Here is a 20,532-nt window from a genome sequence, read left to right on the forward strand (position 1 = left end):
AAATGAATAACTAAGTGCAGATAGTGCAGAAATCCACTTTCGGGGCCCACTTGGTGTATGCTTGGATTGAGAATTGAAGCTTTTTTGTGCATAGGCTATTTCTGGAGTTAAACGCCAGCTTTGGTACCAGTTTGGGCGTTTTACTCCAATTCTGGTGCCAGTTTGGGCGTTTTACGCCAAAATGTTTTAGGCTGACTTTGAACGCCAGTTTGGGCCATCGAATATCGGGTAAAGTATGGACTATTAAATATTGCTGAAAAGCCCAGGATGTCTACTTTCCAACGCAATTGAGATCGCGCCAATTGAGTTTTTGTAACTCCAGAAAATCCATTTCGAATGCAGCAGAGTCAGAATCTAACAGCATCTGCAGTCCTTTTTCAGCCTCTAAATCAGATTTTTGCTCAGGTCCCTCAATTTCAGCCAGAAAATACCTGAAATTACAGAAAAATACACAAACTCATAGTAAAGTCCATAAAAGTGATTTTTGAATAAAAACTAATAAAAATATAATAAAAAGTAATTTAAATATACTAAAAACTATGTAAAAATAATGCCAAAAAAGGTATAAATTATCCGCTCATCAGCGTCCAGTGGAGGTAAAGTATGGCTCACTCGCTGGGGCAGTAGGAGGCGAGACCTCTGATTAATGACAAACAAAAATAATATTTAAATTATATAAAATCAATTATAACTTATAACTTTTTTTTAACATTTTAAAAATTTAATTTTACTTTTGATAATATTTATCTCTCAAAAGTCTCAAGATTAATTATTTTTATTATTACTTTTATTACAAATTAAATAACATAATACAACAAAATAAAGTCCTAAATTCTAATAAAATAAAAATAGCAAAATTTATTAATATAAACAGTGTTATACTATAATGGCATTAAATTTATAAACACTAACAACATAGTACGGGAATAACAGAGTTCCAAACTGATAATATTTATGTCATACGAACCTAGCACAAGCGGATAGAGTTCTAAATTAAGCCTACAGACCTAACTCTTAACTCATATACCAACGTTCCAGATCTACATGACTACCCTAACAATGCCAACATCATTAAATTTAACAACCATAATGAAACTAATCTCGAAGTCAGCCGTCCCGGTGTAATGTGTTGTCTCATTCAGCCTGTTTATGTCCCCGTCATTCCCCACTTGGCGCGCTATCACCGCTCGGGTCAAAGGTATAGTCAGAAAGGGTTAAAAGAGGGGAGAAAGATGTCGAGAAAGTGAAACTAGGCCCAGAAGTCAGCTGTAAACGACTTCTATATATAGGGTGTATGGGCCATATCTCGTTTACACTGTAAACGAGATATAAACGTGTCACACTGACGTGTCATATCTCGTTTATAGTGTAAACAAGATACGTGTAATGCCATCTCGTTACACTGTAAACGAAATATGACAGGAGAATTTAATTCGGTAATTTCTCTAAAAAATATTTATTTTAGTAAATATTATATTTATTTTATTTATAAAAATAAAAAATCCTAAAATTAGGTTGCATCTCTAATGGCTACGTCTGTGGTGGCTAACGGTGACTATGGACTGACTATCCAATGAGATGTTCACAAGTAGCTTCCTCATTAGTGGCATTGACCTCTCCTTAAGACATTTAAGCACGGTTAATTTTTGTTCTTTTACAGTAGAAACTTAAATGCAAATAGCAATAGGTGATGTTCCAAGGTTAAGAATGTGAAGCCGTAGGATAGTTTTCATTTCATCCACCGAAAAAGGTTGCTGGTCGATGCTAGAAAGGGATAAACGGTGACGATGTTGTTGGAGAAAATCTGCTCGAAGTGGGTTGGTTATGCGTCGATTGTTGTCAGCTTATTTTCGGTAAATATGGCCGAAGGTGGAAGCCAATTGTGACTTTGTGAGGTCAATAGGTTGGTTATTGGTTATTGGTGAAGTAGAGGAAGATGGTGACATTTGTGCATGTGTAAAGGGGGATGCATGCGTTGTGCATTATAGGACTCGAATATTGGAGTTATTCCGGTTTGTTTGAGAATCTAAAACAGAAGGAGCTAAGTGTTGCAGGTGACTATAGATAGATGGAGGTTTGAGGGTGTGGTAGGGAGAGATTGAAGAAGAATAGTTCATATTTTTTTTTTAATATTTTTTTTTATGATATTTTTTTTTTAAATATTTCTGATGAGTGTTTGTTGTCGCAAAGGGAGTATATTTTTTTGTCAAAATAGGATTGGGTCTGTGGTTATTTTTGGTTGGTTAGGTATTTTATTGTTAATATGGTTGAATCCACAAATCCTAAACAATTAAATGCTGAAAATAAAGGTGTTCCTCTGAAAAAATTGAAAGAAAATGCAAAAATAATGGTGAGATTCTTCATTATAAAGTTGTGAGGGATATTATATGTGAAACAGATTGCCTTGACATTCTGCCTATCATGCATGAGCTTATAAGTGGGTATCCATCTGAAGTAACAGATTTGGTTCACAAGATTCATGAGCTTTTATCTCGTCCTTGGTTTGTTCACGTTGAATGGGTGTCCCGAGAAGCAAATAGAGCTGCGGATTGGATGACTAAATATGGTGCCAAGAGTAACTCTAATCATGTTATTTGGTCTGAGCCTAGTGTTGATCTCCAACGAATCATCCGCTCGGATTTAGAATAGTTTTTGCTTTGTTTCTTTCCTTGTTTAGTCACCAAAAAAAGTTGTGAGAGTTAGAAACATTAGAAGCATGAACAAAGCCGTTGAAGCATGAAGCAATTCAAATCAGACTCGACTAATACATGGAGTACATCCTCGTACACTCTTTGTTGTCAAAATGCGAGAAAATAAAATGATAAAGGTAGAAACTCAGATGTAGTTAACTTCATGTGAAATTGATAGCCAATAATCGTTGAATGATTTGACAGATTTGACTAAATTATTATCATTTAACTGCTCTTAGCTATCAACTTTACATGAAGTTAGCTGTATCTAAGTTTCTAACAATGATAAAACCTAGACATATGAGTCGTACATGAACTGTCACCAACAGTTACTACCACCTGTGCTGCCCACGGTTTCCACTGCAGAATCTCATAATCTCCTCATTCTTCGTTCGGTTATCGATGCTTTGCTCTAAATGAGCCGCCTCTACTCCAATAGGCTGCCCAAAACCATCATAAAACTCTTATCGATTTTTCCTCATCAATTCTCTATTCATATTTTTATTTTTTTTAATTTTAAAAAAATCTTGATTTTAAAGAAGAATGATTCATATTTTTGTAGTTTTTAATATTTTTTATGAGTGTTTGTTGCTACAAAGGAAGTAATTTCTTTTGTCAAAATAGGATTGAGCTTTTGGTTATTTTTAGTTGGTGAGGTATTTTGTTGTTAATACCGTTGGACCTACAAATCCTAAATAATTAAATGTTGAACAAAAAGTGTTCTTCAAAAAAAAATAAAGAAAAAGCAAAAATAATGATGAGGTTCTTCATTGTGAAGTTGTAAGAGTTAGAAGTATGAACACAATCGTTAAAGCATGAAGCAATTCAAATCAAACTCGGCTTACATATGGGGCATACCTTTGTACGCTTTTTGTTGTCAAAATGTGACAAAATAAAATGATAAAAACTAGATATATGATCGTACACGAATTGCCACCGAAAATTACCAGCATGAAGCAATTCAAATCAAGTTCGGCTTACATATGGGGCATACCTTTGTACGCTTTTTGTTGTCAAAATGTGACAAAATAAAATGATAAAAACTAGATATATGATCGTACACGAATTGCCACCGAAAATTACCACCATCTGTACTGCCCACGATTTCCACCACAGAATCTCATAGCCTCCTCATCCTTTATTCGGTTATCGATGCTCTGCCCCAAATGAGCCACCTCTACTCCAATAGGCCGTCCAAGACCACCATAAAACCTTAATTGATTTTTTCTCATCAATTATTTATTCATAATTTCAAATCTAATCACACCAACATATTTATCGTGTCTATTTATCGTGTCTGGTTAAGAATTTTACTGTCATTAACAATATAAAAGTTAAAGTCAAATAACTTTCTCCTATTTACATATACTGCACTAATTGGTGAAAATAATATACCCATTGTAGCCATATTATATTTAGGAGTGGTAATGAGTAGGATAGGGTAGGTTTTGGAGCCAACTCTAATCCTACCCGCGAATTGAGATTTTTATATAAATTCAACCCTAATTGAGAATATTCTAACCCTAACCCTAATTCTACCCGTTCTTAACCCGCGGATAGGTTACAAAAAAGATGCAATATTATTATATAACTTGATGATAATTTAAAATCGAATTGGTTTTTATGTAAAAAAAAAATATTAAATTATTAATGCTAAGGATCTTTTGCATCTAGTGAGAAGTCTTTGGTTCAATATCCACTTGAAACATATTTTTATATAAGTACATAACATATACATATACAGGGCGTGGATTGATCGAATATAATTGAAGTTCAACCCGCACCCTATCCGACTTGCACGAAAATTCTACCCACACTCTACTCTATCCGCTGCGGATTGAATATCCACAAGTAGGATGCATGTTGTCACCTCTGAATATATATGACCACCAAAGACGGCATCCTAAAACTATTTTTTTTATTAAATATAATTAAAATTCACAAAGACTTGTATTTCGGTGTTTGTCTCCATTTTTAGTCTCTCACATGGATGGACATCAAAGTAAAAACCAATTAGAAACCGATTATATTACGTGTATACTAATTAAAATCAATCACCAAAGTCAATTATCATTATAAAATATATGTTAGCATATAGATATACATTAAAATTAAAATAAATTAAACTACATATATATTTATACACAAATATATTGGTAACTAATTTTAGTATACGGATAATATTTTTAATTAAAAAAATAATATTTTTGATTAAAAAATAATATTATACGACATAATAAAAAATAAAAATATTATTGTAACCCCGTCAAGCACCCAACCTATCTTTTTCTCAAATTTTCACCATGAAAAAATAATTATTGAACAACTATGTGCATGTTATTTTGTTTAGTTTAGTCTCTAGTTTCGTGTTGGTAAAGAGAAGGTTGAAATTCACTAAGCACCAAGAAAGTGCTTCACACTTTTCTGCCGACCCTACAAAATTACAATTTTAATGTATTTTTTATCTTAAATTATTAAAATAAAATCATATCTTGAAATCATCGTACTCCTCCTAGCTTTCTTTTTCATCCTAAGCAATTTAGCACATTAAAAAAACAAACAAGATTACAAGAAGGGAGGGTAAGTGTATGATAATTATTATATCAACTTGTTGGACATTATAAATAACTGTCCCTAAGCTTCTTAAAGTTCCCAAGTTCATTCACCAACAAGCACTTCTTAAAGCACATTTGTATCCTAATAATATTATCACTTCTTAATTAATTTCTATACTAAAATAACATGGTTGTATATACTGACAATGATGAGTACACATCTCCAATCTCTCCAACGAGGTTGTTCAAGGCCTTGGTGGTTGATTCTCACAACCTCATTCCAAAACTCCTGCCACAGGCTGTCGCCGGGATCCAGCTCATTCACGGCGACGGCGGCACTGGAAGCATAAGGCAGATTAACTTTCTTGAAGGTATATATACATAACTACTCTTTATCACATATTAGTGGTTAAATTTCTATTTAATTAGCATTTCTTACTAATCAATCTTTCCAAAAGTTTATGCTATTATGTAAATATATAAATACTTTTATATTTAATATGTCTCTAAAAAGAATTCTCATAAGATTTCTTTCAGTCATAGTTCAGTCCATGATTTTAAAAATAAGATTAAATCGAGGATTCAATTTGGTTAATCGAAAATCGACAATCAAATTAATTCAGTTTAGAATAAAAATTGACTGTGAGCGAGCTTTCAAAACAACTAATAAAACGGTCAAATTGGTTCAAGTTTTTAATAATTAATTCATTTAAAATAATAAAATAAAAAATTATGTAAAAATTTATATATTTCATACATAAATATATTATTTTATTATATTCAGTTGAATTATAGATAAACTTTTAAATTTTTTACTGTTATAAAATATTATAAATAATTTTTTTAAAATTTAATAAAAATATATAAATAGTTATATTTCTATCAATATTAGTAAAAACAAAAAAAAAATGCATTGCTTTATTTATTTATCTACTCACTTATTTATTTTATTACTTTGTTGTCGTAGGTGGGGAAGTGAAAAGTGTTAAGAACAGGGTTGATGAGATAAACGAGGAGACGTTAACTTACAGTTACACTGCAATAGAAGGTGATGCATTGAAGGACAAGTTTGCATCAATTGCTTATGAGGCTAAGTTTGAGGCAGCACCAAATGGTGGCAGCATTAATAAGATGACAACAAAGTATTATACTAAAGGTGATGTTGAGATCACTCAAGACGAAATTAAGATTGGGAAGGAGAGGGTGTTGGCCATTTACAAAGTTGTGGAAGCATATCTTCTTCAAAATCCTCATGTTTATGCTTGATTTTAATTTATAGAGATTATTATTATAAGGTGTAGTTTCTAGTTAATTATTATTAATAATAATGACCCTATAAGTCTCTTAGGTCTGTTTCATAGTAAATGTAAGAGAGTCTGAAATATGCTTGCAATTCACATAAGTCATAAATATCAAATCAAAGGATATCAACAAGCTTTTGATGCTTGACAATAAAAAAGGGAATAATCTAGGTTCCAGAATCTAGATTAACGGTGTTCTATTTCTGAGGGTGCTGGGATGTTTCAATCAAATAATCAAATAACAATAAGTAGATTTTAGTATCATTATGCTATAATGATTATGCAAATGTTATTAAAATTAAATTTATATTTTTTATATTTTAATAATATTTTTTTAAAGTCATATTTTTAAAAAAATATTATTTAACAATAAAAGATGTTACTTTCAATTTTTAGTAATATTTTTTAAAATATTATAATCACTGTATTTGCGATAACAGAATCATATTAGAATTATTCATAATAATAGTGCTACATAATTTTAAAAAGTTAACCATCTATATCTATTATAAAGAGGATTATCTTTTGTAACTGCTTTCTTGGTGTTTAACTTTTATTTATTATATTCATTAATAAAATTGACAATTTTAAAATAATTAATTCATTCAATCCACTATTACACATGTCAAGAAATAATAAAATTAAAAAACATAAAACAATTAATTTTTTTTTTCACTTTTTTCTCTCTCACTCATATCTCTACTTTAATTTTCAGTAAAAAAAAATTCCTTTAAATTAATCAATAAAAATGCAATTTAATAGACAATTATATTCAAGAATTTTTTTTTTTAAAAGTAAGAGCTCAATACTCAAGTGGAGCATTGTAAGACAAAGCTAAGAACAATACAAGCATAACAACTCCTATGTCATCTCCGGCATAGCCATCAACAACATGAGTTGCGTTATTTACAACACCACTCCGTAGCACATGAAAATGATTGCTCCACGCAGTCGCTAATTCCTGTTGTCCTGCTGTGAAATATGACATCATTTCGGCGTAACCAAATACTCCATATAACTGAGAAGAATCCAACTAGCCAATAATTGCGCCTCTCCTTTCTCATCGGCACGGATCTCTAACTCTCAAAATGCTCTTTCAAAGTACCAGGAACAATCAACGTCTGTCCAAACGCCGAGATCCAAGCACACCACACCTACCAAGAGTACTCACAAGTAATAAATAAATGTTGTATATTTTCAACATCTTTCTTACACAGCACGCACAGCACATCATTCTGTTGTAGGATTCCCAGTCTACTTAGCCGGTCCTTTGTATTGACCCGGCCTACTAGTAGAAACCAAGCGAATAACTCCACTCGAGGTGGAACTAGGCCTTTCCAGATCTCCTTTGTGAACCTGTATCTCAGGATCTCCTCATCCAATGTCTCTTCCTGCAAAACCTGCCAAATAAATTAGTAGAATAAACACCTTCCTTATCAAATTTCCACACCACTCTATCTTGCACATCTGCTATCAGTCTAACAGATTGCAAGACATGAAATAGTTGGTTCAATGTATCTGTCTCCCATTGTCGTAATTCTCTTCTCCATTGAAAGTGCCAAACCCACTCAATCCCATCCCAGAAGCCGCAATCCCCAATCACTGATCCTTTTTGGTTTGAAATCAAGAAGAGTCTCGAAAAGGAGTCTTTCAACTTTTCCACTTGCAGCCATGTATCCTCCCAAAATCTGGTGGATCTTCCATCACCTACTTCCAAAGCCAGGCCATCAATCATCTTTTGCCTTACATGTTGCTCCCTTATTTGTACTTGGCATATGTCTCTCCATGGACCACCTCTCTTTGGTAAAGTCTGAGTTGACAACAAGTGATTTGGGTCCAAGCTATTACAGGAGCATACAATCTTCTTCCATAGAGGACAATCCTCCTTAGAGAACCGCCACCACCATTTAAATAGCAAAGTCGTGTTACGAATCACCACATCACCCACCCCCAATCCTCCTAGCTTCTTTAGTGCTTGGATCAGCTCCCACTTCACAAGAGCCATACCAGGTCGACCATCATCCTTTCCCCAAAAGAACCTCCTCTGCAAGGAGATAATTCTTCATGCAACCGCATTAGGCATCTTGTACAAGCTCAGATAATAAATAGGTAGGCTGTTAATAACTGACTTTATAAGTACCAGCTTACCAGCCTTACTAAGGATCTTTGCTTTCCACAAGCTAAGCTTCTTTTCCACCTTATCTATAATCGGCTTCCAAGTTTTTACCAACCGCGGATTTGCTCCTAGGCTAATGCCAAGGTACTTCACCGGTAGAGCTGCCTCTTGACAACCTAGTAGCTGGCACATCCTGTTAACCCATTCCTGACTGCAGTGCACTGGTATCAAGCTAGACTTTTCAAAGTTAATGCTCAAACCGGACATCACTTCAAAGCACCTCAGAAGCCTCTTGTAGTTTCTCAGTGTCAACTCCTCCAGTGGATAGAATAATATAGTGTCATCTGCAAATTGCAAGTGTGATAACTCTATATTATCCTTACCGACTAGGAGTGGAGATATCCGACCATTTCTAACTGCCTCCCCGATCATCCTGTTAAGCACATCCACCACCAGAACAAACAAAAATGACGATAATGGGTCGCCTTGACGAAGCCCCCTCTCCATTTTGAAAGGTTTCGATGGTGTTCCATTAACCAGTATAGAAATAGAAGCCGATGTAACACACTCCCTAACCCACGCCCTCCATCTTCTTCCGAAGCCCATCTTCTCCGGTATAGTATCAACAAAGCACCATTTGACTCTATCATAGGCCTTTTGAAAGTCCAACTTAATAATCGCTGCTGCCTTCTTCTTCAGTTTCAACCATTGCACAATTTCACATGCAATTAAAGCTCCATCGTGTATCTTCCTCCCCTTCACAAATGCACTCTGTGATTCTCCAACTAAGCCTGGCATAACTCTCCTCATTCTTCGTGTCAACACTTTAGAGATAACCTTATAAACACACCCAACCATACTAATAGGTCTGAGGTCTTTTATCTCCTTCGTCCCAACAAATTTCGGAGCCAATGCTACCCATGTGACATTTGCATCTGCTGGTAGCCTTGCTGTTTCAAAGAAACCCATCACAGCTGCAGTGAATTCTGTTCCTATCTCATTCCAGCACTTTTTAATAAAATTCATGTTGTATCCGTCACTCCCCAGAGCCTTAGAAGATTCACAATCCCAAACTGCCTCCTTCACTTCCTCCACTGATGGTAGCGCCTCTAAGGTGTCCGCTTCCTCCCGATCTAAACGATTAACTAATCCGTCCCGAAAGCTCACCCTTGAGGACGGTTCCTGGTGGTACAGGCATTTGTAAAAGTCCCGAATCGCAACCTTTATTCTTGCTTGATTCCTCACAAGTCTTCCATTAAGCACCAATGATTCAATCCGGTTATTCCTTCTTCTCGTCGAGGCTATATTATGGAAGTACCTTGTGTTCCGATCCATCTCCTTGGCATGCCAAGATCTTGACATCTGTTTCCAATGCGCATCCTGCCTTAGATACCACTTTTCGCAGCACCTCACTAATGCCCTTCTTCTCGCCTCTATGGTACCGTCATACTGTCCGCTACTAACCATATCATCCACCTTCCTGATTTCTTCCTCAAACTTCTTAATCCGCTCAGCCATATCCCTAAAATGCTGCTTATGCCATCTACGTAGTGGTTCCGACAGCGCTTTCATCTTCTGTAAGAATTGTACGTCGCCTAGTTCCCTCCATTCTTCCTTCACCATTCTCAAGAACCCTTCATGCGTGAACCACGAGTCCAAGCTACGGAATGGTATTGGACCCTCAAACTTTCTGCTGTCATCCATAACCAAAGGGCAGTGATCCGATAATCCTATCGGGCCACTCCTTAGACGCGTCTCCGGGTACACATCAAGCCACCCCAAGGTGACTAGGCTCCTATCGATACGACTGCACGACTGTCCTCTAAACCATGTATACTTCCGATCATTCAGTGCCAAATCAATCAACTCCATATCATCTATCCATGTCCTAAAATCTGCCGCAGACGCTGATAATGTAGACCCTCCTTTCCTTTCCTCCAAATGCAGAATTTCATTAAAATCTCCTAAAAAACAGAATGGCACCTGACACAATCCTGCAATATAGCTCAATTCTTCCCACATGGAGATCTTCTCAGCTCTCTCATGCGGTCCATATACTAAGCAAATAGCACAATAAAAGTTATCTTTTACCATAAATCCTTCTATACATATCCATCTATCCCCTTTATAGCCATTATACAGATTAAAAGCCGTTTCATCCCATATTAGCAATAACCCTCCAGAAGTCCCAATAGAGCTCACAAACTCCCAACATGTTCTATCACTCCCCCAGATACGCATCACATCAAATTTATTTATTAATTCCTTTTTTGTTTCTATCAGACCCAACATATCTAACCTAAACTTAATTTTGAAAGTCTTTAGCATATTAACTTTTGCAGCACCTCCTAACCCCCGTATATTCCATGAACTGAAGATCATTTAGCCAAATTATTACACACCTGTTTACGGTTTTTTGGCCGGCTTCTCCGGGCTTTTTCTTTTTGCTTAGCTTGTCATTGTTTCATAGCAATAGCTTCATTCTGTTCTTACAAAATTGCCATAATATCCTCCTCATCATTGCATTGAGCACTTGACTCTATAGCTAGTTTCCAAGCTTCTTTGTTCTCAGCCATCTCTTCTTCCCAACTCGGCCTTTGTTCCTTAGGTTCTAGTTTCCTACCATCATCCATCTCTGAATCTGGTTCTGCACCATTCTCGCTTCCTTCCTCGTGTCCATTACCACTCTGAGCCAGTACATCCACCAAGACCTCCCCCTCCTCCAGTCCCAGCCCAGGCTTGCCTCGAATTTGCCGATCCGCTACTGGTGCATTGCATTTTCTGATTGCGCCATCAACTTTACCCTGGCCCGAATTTCCTGCATTCCACGTTCTCCTCAATTCATCTAAGTTACAGGAGGTCCGTTGAACATGTTCATGTTCGATGTTCAAGGCCGTCTCCTTCCTCAGTTGCCTTCCTTCACTCTCGGCCACGGTGGATATCAATCCTTTCTCAAGCTCGCCAGCCACTTCGTCCGGTGTACTCCTCTCCGTCTTGAGTCGGTGTCCACAGCTATCCTCAGCCCCGTTTCACAGCTCGCTCCCTGCATGGTTCAAGGGTCCAGGCTCAACAGTTGCTTGCCTCCTACCATGTCGGGTTAGCACGGTGGACGTCTCCCTTGCCTCCGACGCTGGGCATCCAGGTTTCTGCTCCCTCCCGTGCCGCGTCCCGTCAACTTCATGGCCCAGCCTCGGATGCGCCGCATTCACCGAACCCTGATTCAGAAGCTTCAGATCCTGCCGGGTCAGAGATGGATCCGGGTCAGACCCAATCCGGCTTGGGAGACCAGCGGTAGCCCAGCAGGCCCTATCCCTCATCCGACCAGCCTTTTTTCCATAATAACCTTGTTGGGCCTTTTGCTTCCTAGCCCAATGTCATGCCTTGCTCCATCATATATTTGGCAACCAAATTCTTCTTCATAAATATTAGAAACTGTTTCCTCTGAATCAATATCTTTATTTATTTCATATGATCCCTGAGAATCTTCCTTATCCATTAAAGTCGCATAATTGCCATTTTTCATTAGACAAATTTAAATTTTTGTGATTCCATTCATTCAAATCAAGACTTAAAATTACCATCCTGTCCTTATCATGTTCGTCGTTTCTGTGAACTACCGTTATCAGCTCTGCCGCCTGATCCCAATCTAGCACCTCCCGTTCAGCTCCATGATTCAATATGATACTAGGACCTCCATGCTGCGTCTCTTCTATACTTATCATATGCATGTTTCCTGTCTCCTCATTATTACTCTTTCGAGTACATTCCTTCCGATACACCTCTCCACCCACTTCTCTTACAAGAACGTCAAACCCACTTGTCCCTATTGTAACGTGGATCCATTCGTTTATCATATTGAACTCACACGTATCAATTAGAACTTTACCCACACTGAATGAGTTACACGATTCTGTCATTTTATCGCATCCCACCACTTCGCCCCATAGCTCTCCTATTCTGCGGAAAGTATTTTTTGACCATGCATGCAATGGAACTCCATAACACTCCAACCAAACTCTTCTAGACTCACTTTTTTTAGTTTCATCTCATCTCCATACCTTATAAAATAATTTTAATAAATTGTTCATTCTAAAAGTGTAAGCTTCTTCAGCACTAAGCACCGTGTCGAACGTAATCAGTGCTTTGTATGCCCCCAGCTCCCTTACCTGTGTTACACATGGCCAGTTCCTATGGATCTTTTGCTGCAGTGATCGAAGATCAATTGCTGATTTCGTACCTCCGACAATGCTTCTCTGTAGCCAGACGACATTCTCACTTGCTATCGGTACCTCTAACTTCTTAGTCCATCCCTTACTATTTGGATCTTTGACAGGTACATCTGGCGGTTGCCTCACTACTTTCCCTTCCGCTGCTCTCACACTGTTTGTCTGTGGCTGTCTTTCTCCAGCATCGTGCCTGGTTAACACCTTTACTCCTTGACCCTTCGTAGTTTGCTTCACAGCTCCTCTTCTATATTTGGCTTCTCCGACGAACAATCTTTTACCTCTCAGCATCACACCGTTCATATCTGTAACAGCCTTCAAAGCTCCTCCCTTTGTAGTGTATCGTACAAAAGCAAACAAATATATCTGGCCATTTTTATTCTTTCGCGACAGATATATGTCGATGATTCTACCTGTCCACTTGAACATATTAAACAGTTCTCTTTTTGATATATCCTCCGGTAAATTGTCGACAAAAATAGAGAAAGAATCAAGCTCCAAACGTTGATACTCTTCTTTGTTCCAAACCCTAGGATCTTTACCATGATTACCCTGTGTATTTGTCCCTCTCCATGTGTTTCCCTGCCTCACACGCTTTCGAACCCTCTCTCGCACTCTCATCTCAATGTTATAATACTAAGTTTTGCTCAGATCCTTTAATGTCACTCAATTATATTCAAGAATTATAATTGTTTTTATTGTGATTGCCTCAAAGTCCTATCTTTTGGTTTTCTTCTGTTTTGTCATCAACTTAATAGCAACATCGCCAAGTGAGTAGTGTCATGTTCATTGTCTCATCATCAATCGTACTAAAGCAGCTCTTTTTCGCTACTGTGCGGTACACCATCGTCCCTGTCATGGAGCAATCCACATCTACATCAACCTTCATCCAACCAGACATCATGACTCGACTAAACCATAACCAGATAATTCAGAGCAATCTTTTTACACCTGTAAATTTACAGCATAATTTAGTACAATATGCATCCAACTCTTCAGCCCCTGAGAAAACCGAGACTCATGAAGACCCACTGGTTATATATGATGAAGCCAAATAGCTGAGGGTATTAACAAGTGCAAGTATGGTCTTGTGAAAAAATTTCTCACCGACAAATCAATTAATCCTAGCTGGATACAAAGTGCTATGACTAAATTTGGAGGAAACCCAAAGGATTCCGCATGAAGGAAATTCATTCCAAACTCTACCAATTTTTCTTAGACAAAGAATCAGATATAGTACGTATCGTCGTATCCTTAAAGGAAGTCTTTGGATTTTCAGAAATTCATGGCTACTCGTTGGAAAGTGGGGAAGAACCTTAACCCGCGACACATGGATTTCTCTACTGTTGATGTTTATGTGCAAATGTGGAGCTTGCCGAAACACTTAAGACTGTCAAATTGGGCCTAAAACTGGCGACTTTACTCGGAGATGTTCTTGATTGCTACCTCTATGATGAAGGTAGCAAATTTGAAACTTTCATTAAGGCCAAGGTGAGGATGCGAATTGATAAATCATTCTTGGTGGGCACACATATCGGTAGCCATCAAAACAGAATTATGTGAAAAGATTGCCAGCCTTTTGTTACTTTTACGGCCGTATTGGACATGATGACATCAATTGTGATGGTTCTACCAAAACAGACGAATGGAATTCTATGCAATCATGTGAGTGGAGTATATGGCTTCGTGCTAATATTATGGAAAAGAGAATTCGCGCGGAGGATACTACACAGGATTGCGAGAACAGTTCATGTAAGGAAAACTTTAAGCGAAGGGATGAAGCAGCAAAGAGACATGAGAATCTCCTTGCTAAACTAGCCAATCAATCAATGAGCAATTCTACTACAACACCAAATTCGACATCACCTCAGACACAATAGAAAGTATGGGCAACTGCTTCCTCAGACCCCAAATAAATCCCAATATTACATCCAACCCAGGAATAGCTGTGGCCAGCACATATTGTTAATGATCAAGCACATATTGTTAATGACAGAGCTGCAGTGATGGTCCCACATAGGGTGTCACCAATGACGCTAGAAAATACTCCCCTAAAATGGAAGCGATTGGCTAGAGAGATGTACACTAAGGAAGGGCAGTTAGGGGTCAGCTGGAATCACATGGAAAGAGAAAGAATAAGGATGACCATTTATGGAGTTAGCAGATGGGGCTGCCCGAGTAAAGGGACAACATTCAGGATCACACAACTCAGAAGCAGAGGCTACAGGACAGCCATGCCTAGAGCCATGAAACTACTAAGTTGGAACTGACATGGACTTGGGAACCCATGGACAGTTAGAGCTTTAAACAAGCTCATTAGTCAACAAGCTCCCATCCTCGTCTTCCTTATAGAAACTCGAAGGAAAGCTAATGTGATCAATTGTTTATGATGGCGAGGACAGTTAAATAATGTAGTAGGAGTAGATTGTTTTGGAGAGGTTAGAGGCTGATTTGGGGGTTTAGCGGTTCTTTGGGACAGTACGATCATCGTGAAAATCCAATCTATATCTTCCAATCATATTGATCTGATTATCCGGGCAAAAAGCAATAACCATCCTTGGTGGGCTACCGGGTTTATGGTTGTCCCGAAGCGACGAATAAGCAAAGGTCTTGGGAGCTACTCAAATCACTCGGTCATTCTAATCACATGCCTTGGATGATTTTTGGTAATTTCAATCAGGTTTTGGAGCAACGTGACAAAAACGGGCCTACCAGTGACATATATTCAGACTATAGGGTTCTACGAGTCCATCCAATAAAATAACATGCTGGATCTGGGGTTTGTTGGCCATGCATTTACTTGGTCAAATAATCAAGTGGGTGACCTCAACATCCAAGAGCAACTCGACCGGGCTATAGCTAATATTGACTAGAAGGATGCTTTTCTTGATGTAGGCATACAACACCTACAATGCTACGTGTCTGATCATTGTCCAATTTTACTTGATAGAAGGTAAACGACATCAAAAGAAGTGACCTCACCTCTTTCATTTTGAGAAAGCATGGCTTAGCAAGGCTGAATGTGAAGAAGTGGTCACATGACATGGATACCAGGTAGGAAAAATGTTATACAACACTTGTAGAATTGTGGCAAATGTCTTGATGAGTGGGGGCTAACAGAATTTGGAATCCTACCTAGAGCTATAAAAGATAAACAACAAAAGTTGGAGCACTCACAAACCTCTATACAAAATGAACAAGTGTTGGAGGCTATACGGCAGACCCAATTGGAGTTAGATGAACTCTTGAAACAGGAAGAGGTTTGGTGGGCATAACGCTTTAGAGCAACTTGGCTCAAGGCCACGGATCGTAATACAAGATTTTTTCACCACAAGGTCTCTCAAAGGAGGGATAGGAATCAAATTACTCAGATAACAGATAAAGCTGGGATCGTTCATAAAGAAGAACGAAAAGTTGAGGGAGTCATAGTCAATTTTTTTCAGGATCTTTTTCGACGGGAGGCAATTCAAAGTATTGACCAGGTCACAGAGATGGTGCATGACTGTATAACGGATGATAGACTGGCAATACTTCAACCTCACCCGTGAAGAAGTTAACATAGCATTGGTTCAAAAGCACCCGACAAAAGCCCCAAGTTTGGATGGAATGCCGACCCTCTTTTATATTGTGGGTGCCAACACAACTAATTGGGTGTTAGATATCTTGAACAACAAAAGGACCCCTCTGTCGCAAACAAGACTTTTATTTGTCTTATCTCAAAGGTAAAAGAGCCTAACCACACTAAGCAGTTTAGACTTATTATGCTATGTAATGTTTTGTTTAAGATTGTTACAAAGACAATTCTTTTTGAGATAGTAGGGGAACTTTAAAGTGTTTTTGTCCCAGGCAGGCTAATTACAGATAATGATTTAGTGCCTTTTGAGGCTTTTCATTAGATTAGGAAGAAGAAGTATGGAAATAAAGGCTATATGACACTCAAACTTGACATGGCAAAGGCGTATAACCGAACCGAATGGCCTTTCCTCCTATTAGTCTTGCGAAAAATGGGCTTTTCTCAATGCTAGATTGATTTAATAGGGGCGTGTATTGGTACAGTGTCGTTTTAGATTCTTATTAATGGAATGCCTTCTAAGGAGTTCAAGCCAACCCGAGGTATTCGACAAGGCGTTCCTCTCTTCCCATATCTCTTTATTCTTTGTGCATCATAGTTCTTGATTGCGGATGGCGGCTCATGGCGGTGAGCCAAAAATCCGCCATAAAGTTATAGCGGATGGCATTGCGGAAAATGGCGGAAATGACGGATTACCTAAAAAATACACATATATGTACAAAAAAACATGCAGAAAAATTGCAAATATAATAAACTATAAAATCTATCTATATAAGCAACTTTCTAGTCATAAAACATCCAATTAATATAGCAAATATAGTAACAAATTTAGCAAATAAACATAACATCAAGTTCAAATCATAACTCAAAAGTCATAAGCAAGCCATAAAATAAAAGACACAAAACATAAAAACTATAGACCATCTAGATTCTAGCTCTCATTAAATTCATCCAAATTAACACAATTATTATCATGTCCCTCTGTCCCCTCATCATCCTCTGATTCGGTATCATTGAATTGAATCTCCTCTTCTTGTTCTTCTTCATTTTCAGAATCCTCTTCATTTTCAAATTCTGGTTCTTCCTCTTCCATAATTACTGCCTTTCCTTTTCCTTTTTTTGAAGCCTTAGACCCACTTGGTCCACCCTTTGCACCACCTCTTGCAGTTGTAGGTTCTTTTCTTTTTCTATTTTGTTGTCTTCTAGTATTTGTTGTAGGCTCATGTCCTCCCATTGCTTCAAAAATAAGGTTCCAACTCAAAGTGTTGTCATCTTGATGAACCAAATCAGCATCATCATCCACACTATCATCTCGAAAGGTGGCAGTCCTAATTTCTCCCACTAACCACTCATTACACACATTAATATCATTGAGTGCAATAGGGTCAACTTCATCTTTAAGGTTGTACCTCTTGATGAGTTGTTGGTTATACTTTATGAAGACTAAACTCTCCATCCTTTCACGATCAAGCCTATTTCTTTTCTTAGTATGAATGTGCTCAAATATACTCCAATTGCGCTCACATCCAGAAGTACTACAAGTCAAGCTCAAGATCTTGATAGCAAGGTCTCGCATGTTTGGAGCTTCATGCCCATATGTCCGTCACCAAAATGCTATAAAATTAAAGTAAATTTTTCTAAGCCTTTAATCGAACTAAATTTATAAAGCTTTGTAAAATTTATAACAATCTTACCAAGTGAAATCTTTTTCCTTTGAGATTTTGTAAAATCTAATCCAAAAAGTCCATAGCCGGCCTTGTATAATGCTTGCTCCTCCAATCTCTTCTGTTGCACAACTTGACTTGGCACCAATCTAGTGATGCACTCAAACCACCCCTTTGTAACTTCTAAATCCAGCTCAATCCGAGGGTTATCATAAAACAACTCGGGATTTAGAAAATGACCGGCTGCATGCAACGGACGATGAAGTTGGCAATTCCATCTATTGTCAATGATTTTAAAAACATCATTGTACTTGCTCTCATCATTAAGAAATGTTTTCATGATGCATTCCTTTGCCTTCTCCATTGCTTCATAAATATATCCCATTGGTGGCTTCTTCTCTCCATCAACAAGTCTAAGCACCCGAATAAGAGGCCCATAATCTTAAGGGTGTACTTGACATGATTCCAAAAAGAGGGCATGATAACAATCTTTGTTGCCTCCCTCCCCTTTGCCTCCTTTGACAATTTATTCTTTGCCCATTCATCCGAGGTGAATATTCTTCTCAAATTTCCTTTCTCCTCATAAAGCCTTTCCAAAGAGAGAAATAAAGTGGCAAATCGGGTGACTGCATGCCTTACCAACTCCTTGCCATTTGTGAAGTGTCTCAACATAGCTAACGTGCTAGAGTGACTATAAGTGAAGCTAACCAACGAAATGGCCCTTTTTATGGTTTTTTGAATTAATGGTAACTTCCCAATGTCCTCAAGCATCAAATCCAACTAGTGGACAGCACAAGGAGTCCAAAAACAAATTTGGCCTTTTCTCCATCAGTAACTTATCGGCAAGAACATAATTACTCCCATTATCAGTTACAACTTGAATAACGTTGTGCTCACCAATTTCCTGGACAACATCATCAAGAAGCTCAAATAATTTCTCACCAGTCTTCACATAATTAGAAGCATCAATAGACTTCAAAAATATTGTCCTAGCTGGAGAGTTTACAAGAAAATTAATAATGCTCCTTTGCCTTTTATCCGTCCAAGCATCTGACATAATAGAGCAACCATACTTTTCTCATTGTTCTTTATGACCCTTCAACAATTCTTTGGTGTAATCCAACTCCTCATTAAGCAGCGAAACCCTTAGAGCATGATAACTGGGAGCAGATAAATTGGGACCAAAGCTTCCAACAGCCCACAACATTTCTTGAAAACTCTTCAACTTTACTGGGTTCAATGGAATCCCAGCTTGGTAGAACCACCGTACTATGTATCGATGAACTCTACGAACTGCTTCCTTATTACATGCTTCCTTAATGTTCTGTTGCCTCAATTTCTCTCTTTTTATTTCTTGCAATGGCAGTTTCAGGTTTTCTAACAAACAAGTCCATTGGACCTCTCATGCTAGTTGCACCCCCTCTAGCACTACTTGCATGCCCTCTAATTGCTGCCATTGGAGCTGGATTATGAGGTTCATCAATCCCTTAAGCATCTTCCTCCGAAAATATGAACCCCAAACTCTCTAAGTCAAGTTCCCTAGCATTGACACTCTGTTCTTCGGTGTTTTCCGGGGTGGCACTTTGTCTTCCTCGATTTTTTTTCTGATGGTAATACTCCCATAATTCAGCAATAACATCTTTTGGAACCATTTTACATCCAGCAACATTTCCAAACTTGATCATTAAGTGCTCTTTTGCCCGTGTGATGCCTCCTTTCATAATTTTTTCACAAAAAGTATATACGCTGTCATTGGTATTTCCTTCTTCTACCGTACTAATATATTTCCAGTCTGGGTCAACTCTATTGGAACGGACAGGAGCAGGGGGAGCGGGACCAACAGGGGTAGCACCAACAGTAGGACCAGCAGAAGCAGGGGTAGGAGCATTAGAATCAAGGGCTTGTCTAAAAGTGGACATTGTATACTGAATGGAAAAAAATGGAGGAGGAGAAGTTTAACACTGTCACTGATTATTATTGAGAAAGAATGTCACTGATTATTGAGAAAGAATGGGCAGCAGAAAAGAGAGGAAAGAAAAAGATAGGAGCAGAGAAGAAGGGGCACGAACCAGCAGTGTGAATAGGTGATGAGCAGCAGTGTTGAGAGAACAGAGACGGGCGGCGCGTTGGGCGGCGCGACGGGTGGCTAGATGAGCGGCGGCGATGAATGGCAGCGTGGTGAAGAAATCTGGGTTGCAGAGATGAGAGAACAGAGACGAAGAAAGGGTTTTTTTTTAACAAGAGGAAGATGAGGGAGTTATGAATGAGGGGCTGAAAATTAGGGTTAGTGGGATCTGACTTAGGTTTATTAAATTACCCAAAATACCCTCAATTTTTTTTGGAAAATCTGAAACACCCCGCTATTTCCGCCATATTGATTGCATCCCACCATGGCACCACCGCAATTGCGGC

At 38.0% G+C, this 20,532-nt stretch overlaps 1 protein-coding gene and 1 pseudogene across 1 annotated transcript; one reads left to right on the forward strand and one right to left on the reverse strand.

Annotated features, from left to right (window-relative positions):
- Window positions 1-5,359: 5,359 nt before the first annotated feature.
- LOC107637624 (major allergen Pru ar 1-like) lies at window positions 5,360-6,631 on the forward strand. The gene is made up of 2 exons (XM_016341020.3): window positions 5,360-5,616; window positions 6,213-6,631. Exons 1-2 carry the CDS (start codon window positions 5,433-5,435, stop codon window positions 6,509-6,511), a joined length of 483 nt encoding a protein of 160 aa, XP_016196506.1. The 5' UTR covers window positions 5,360-5,432; the 3' UTR covers window positions 6,512-6,631.
- A 10,756-nt stretch (window positions 6,632-17,387) lies between these two features.
- LOC107636146 (uncharacterized) lies at window positions 17,388-19,517 on the reverse strand (annotated as a pseudogene).
- Between the last annotated feature and the right edge of the window lie 1,015 nt (window positions 19,518-20,532).

This window comes from Arachis ipaensis, chromosome B4 (assembly GCF_059453495.1).
Source record: "Arachis ipaensis isolate K30076 ecotype BB chromosome B4, ASM5945349v1, whole genome shotgun sequence".
Lineage (NCBI taxonomy): Eukaryota > Viridiplantae > Streptophyta > Magnoliopsida > Fabales > Fabaceae > Arachis > Arachis ipaensis.

Bases quoted from the DNA above. Each gene is read 5' to 3' on its own strand.
- LOC107637624 (XM_016341020.3), top strand. From the start codon at position 5,433: ATGGTTGTATATACTGACAATGATGAGTACACATCTCCAATCTCTCCA. The intron at 5,617-6,212 runs GTATATATACAT...TTGTTGTCGTAG, and splicing joins GCAGATTAACTTTCTTGAAG to GTGGGGAAGTGAAAAGTGTT.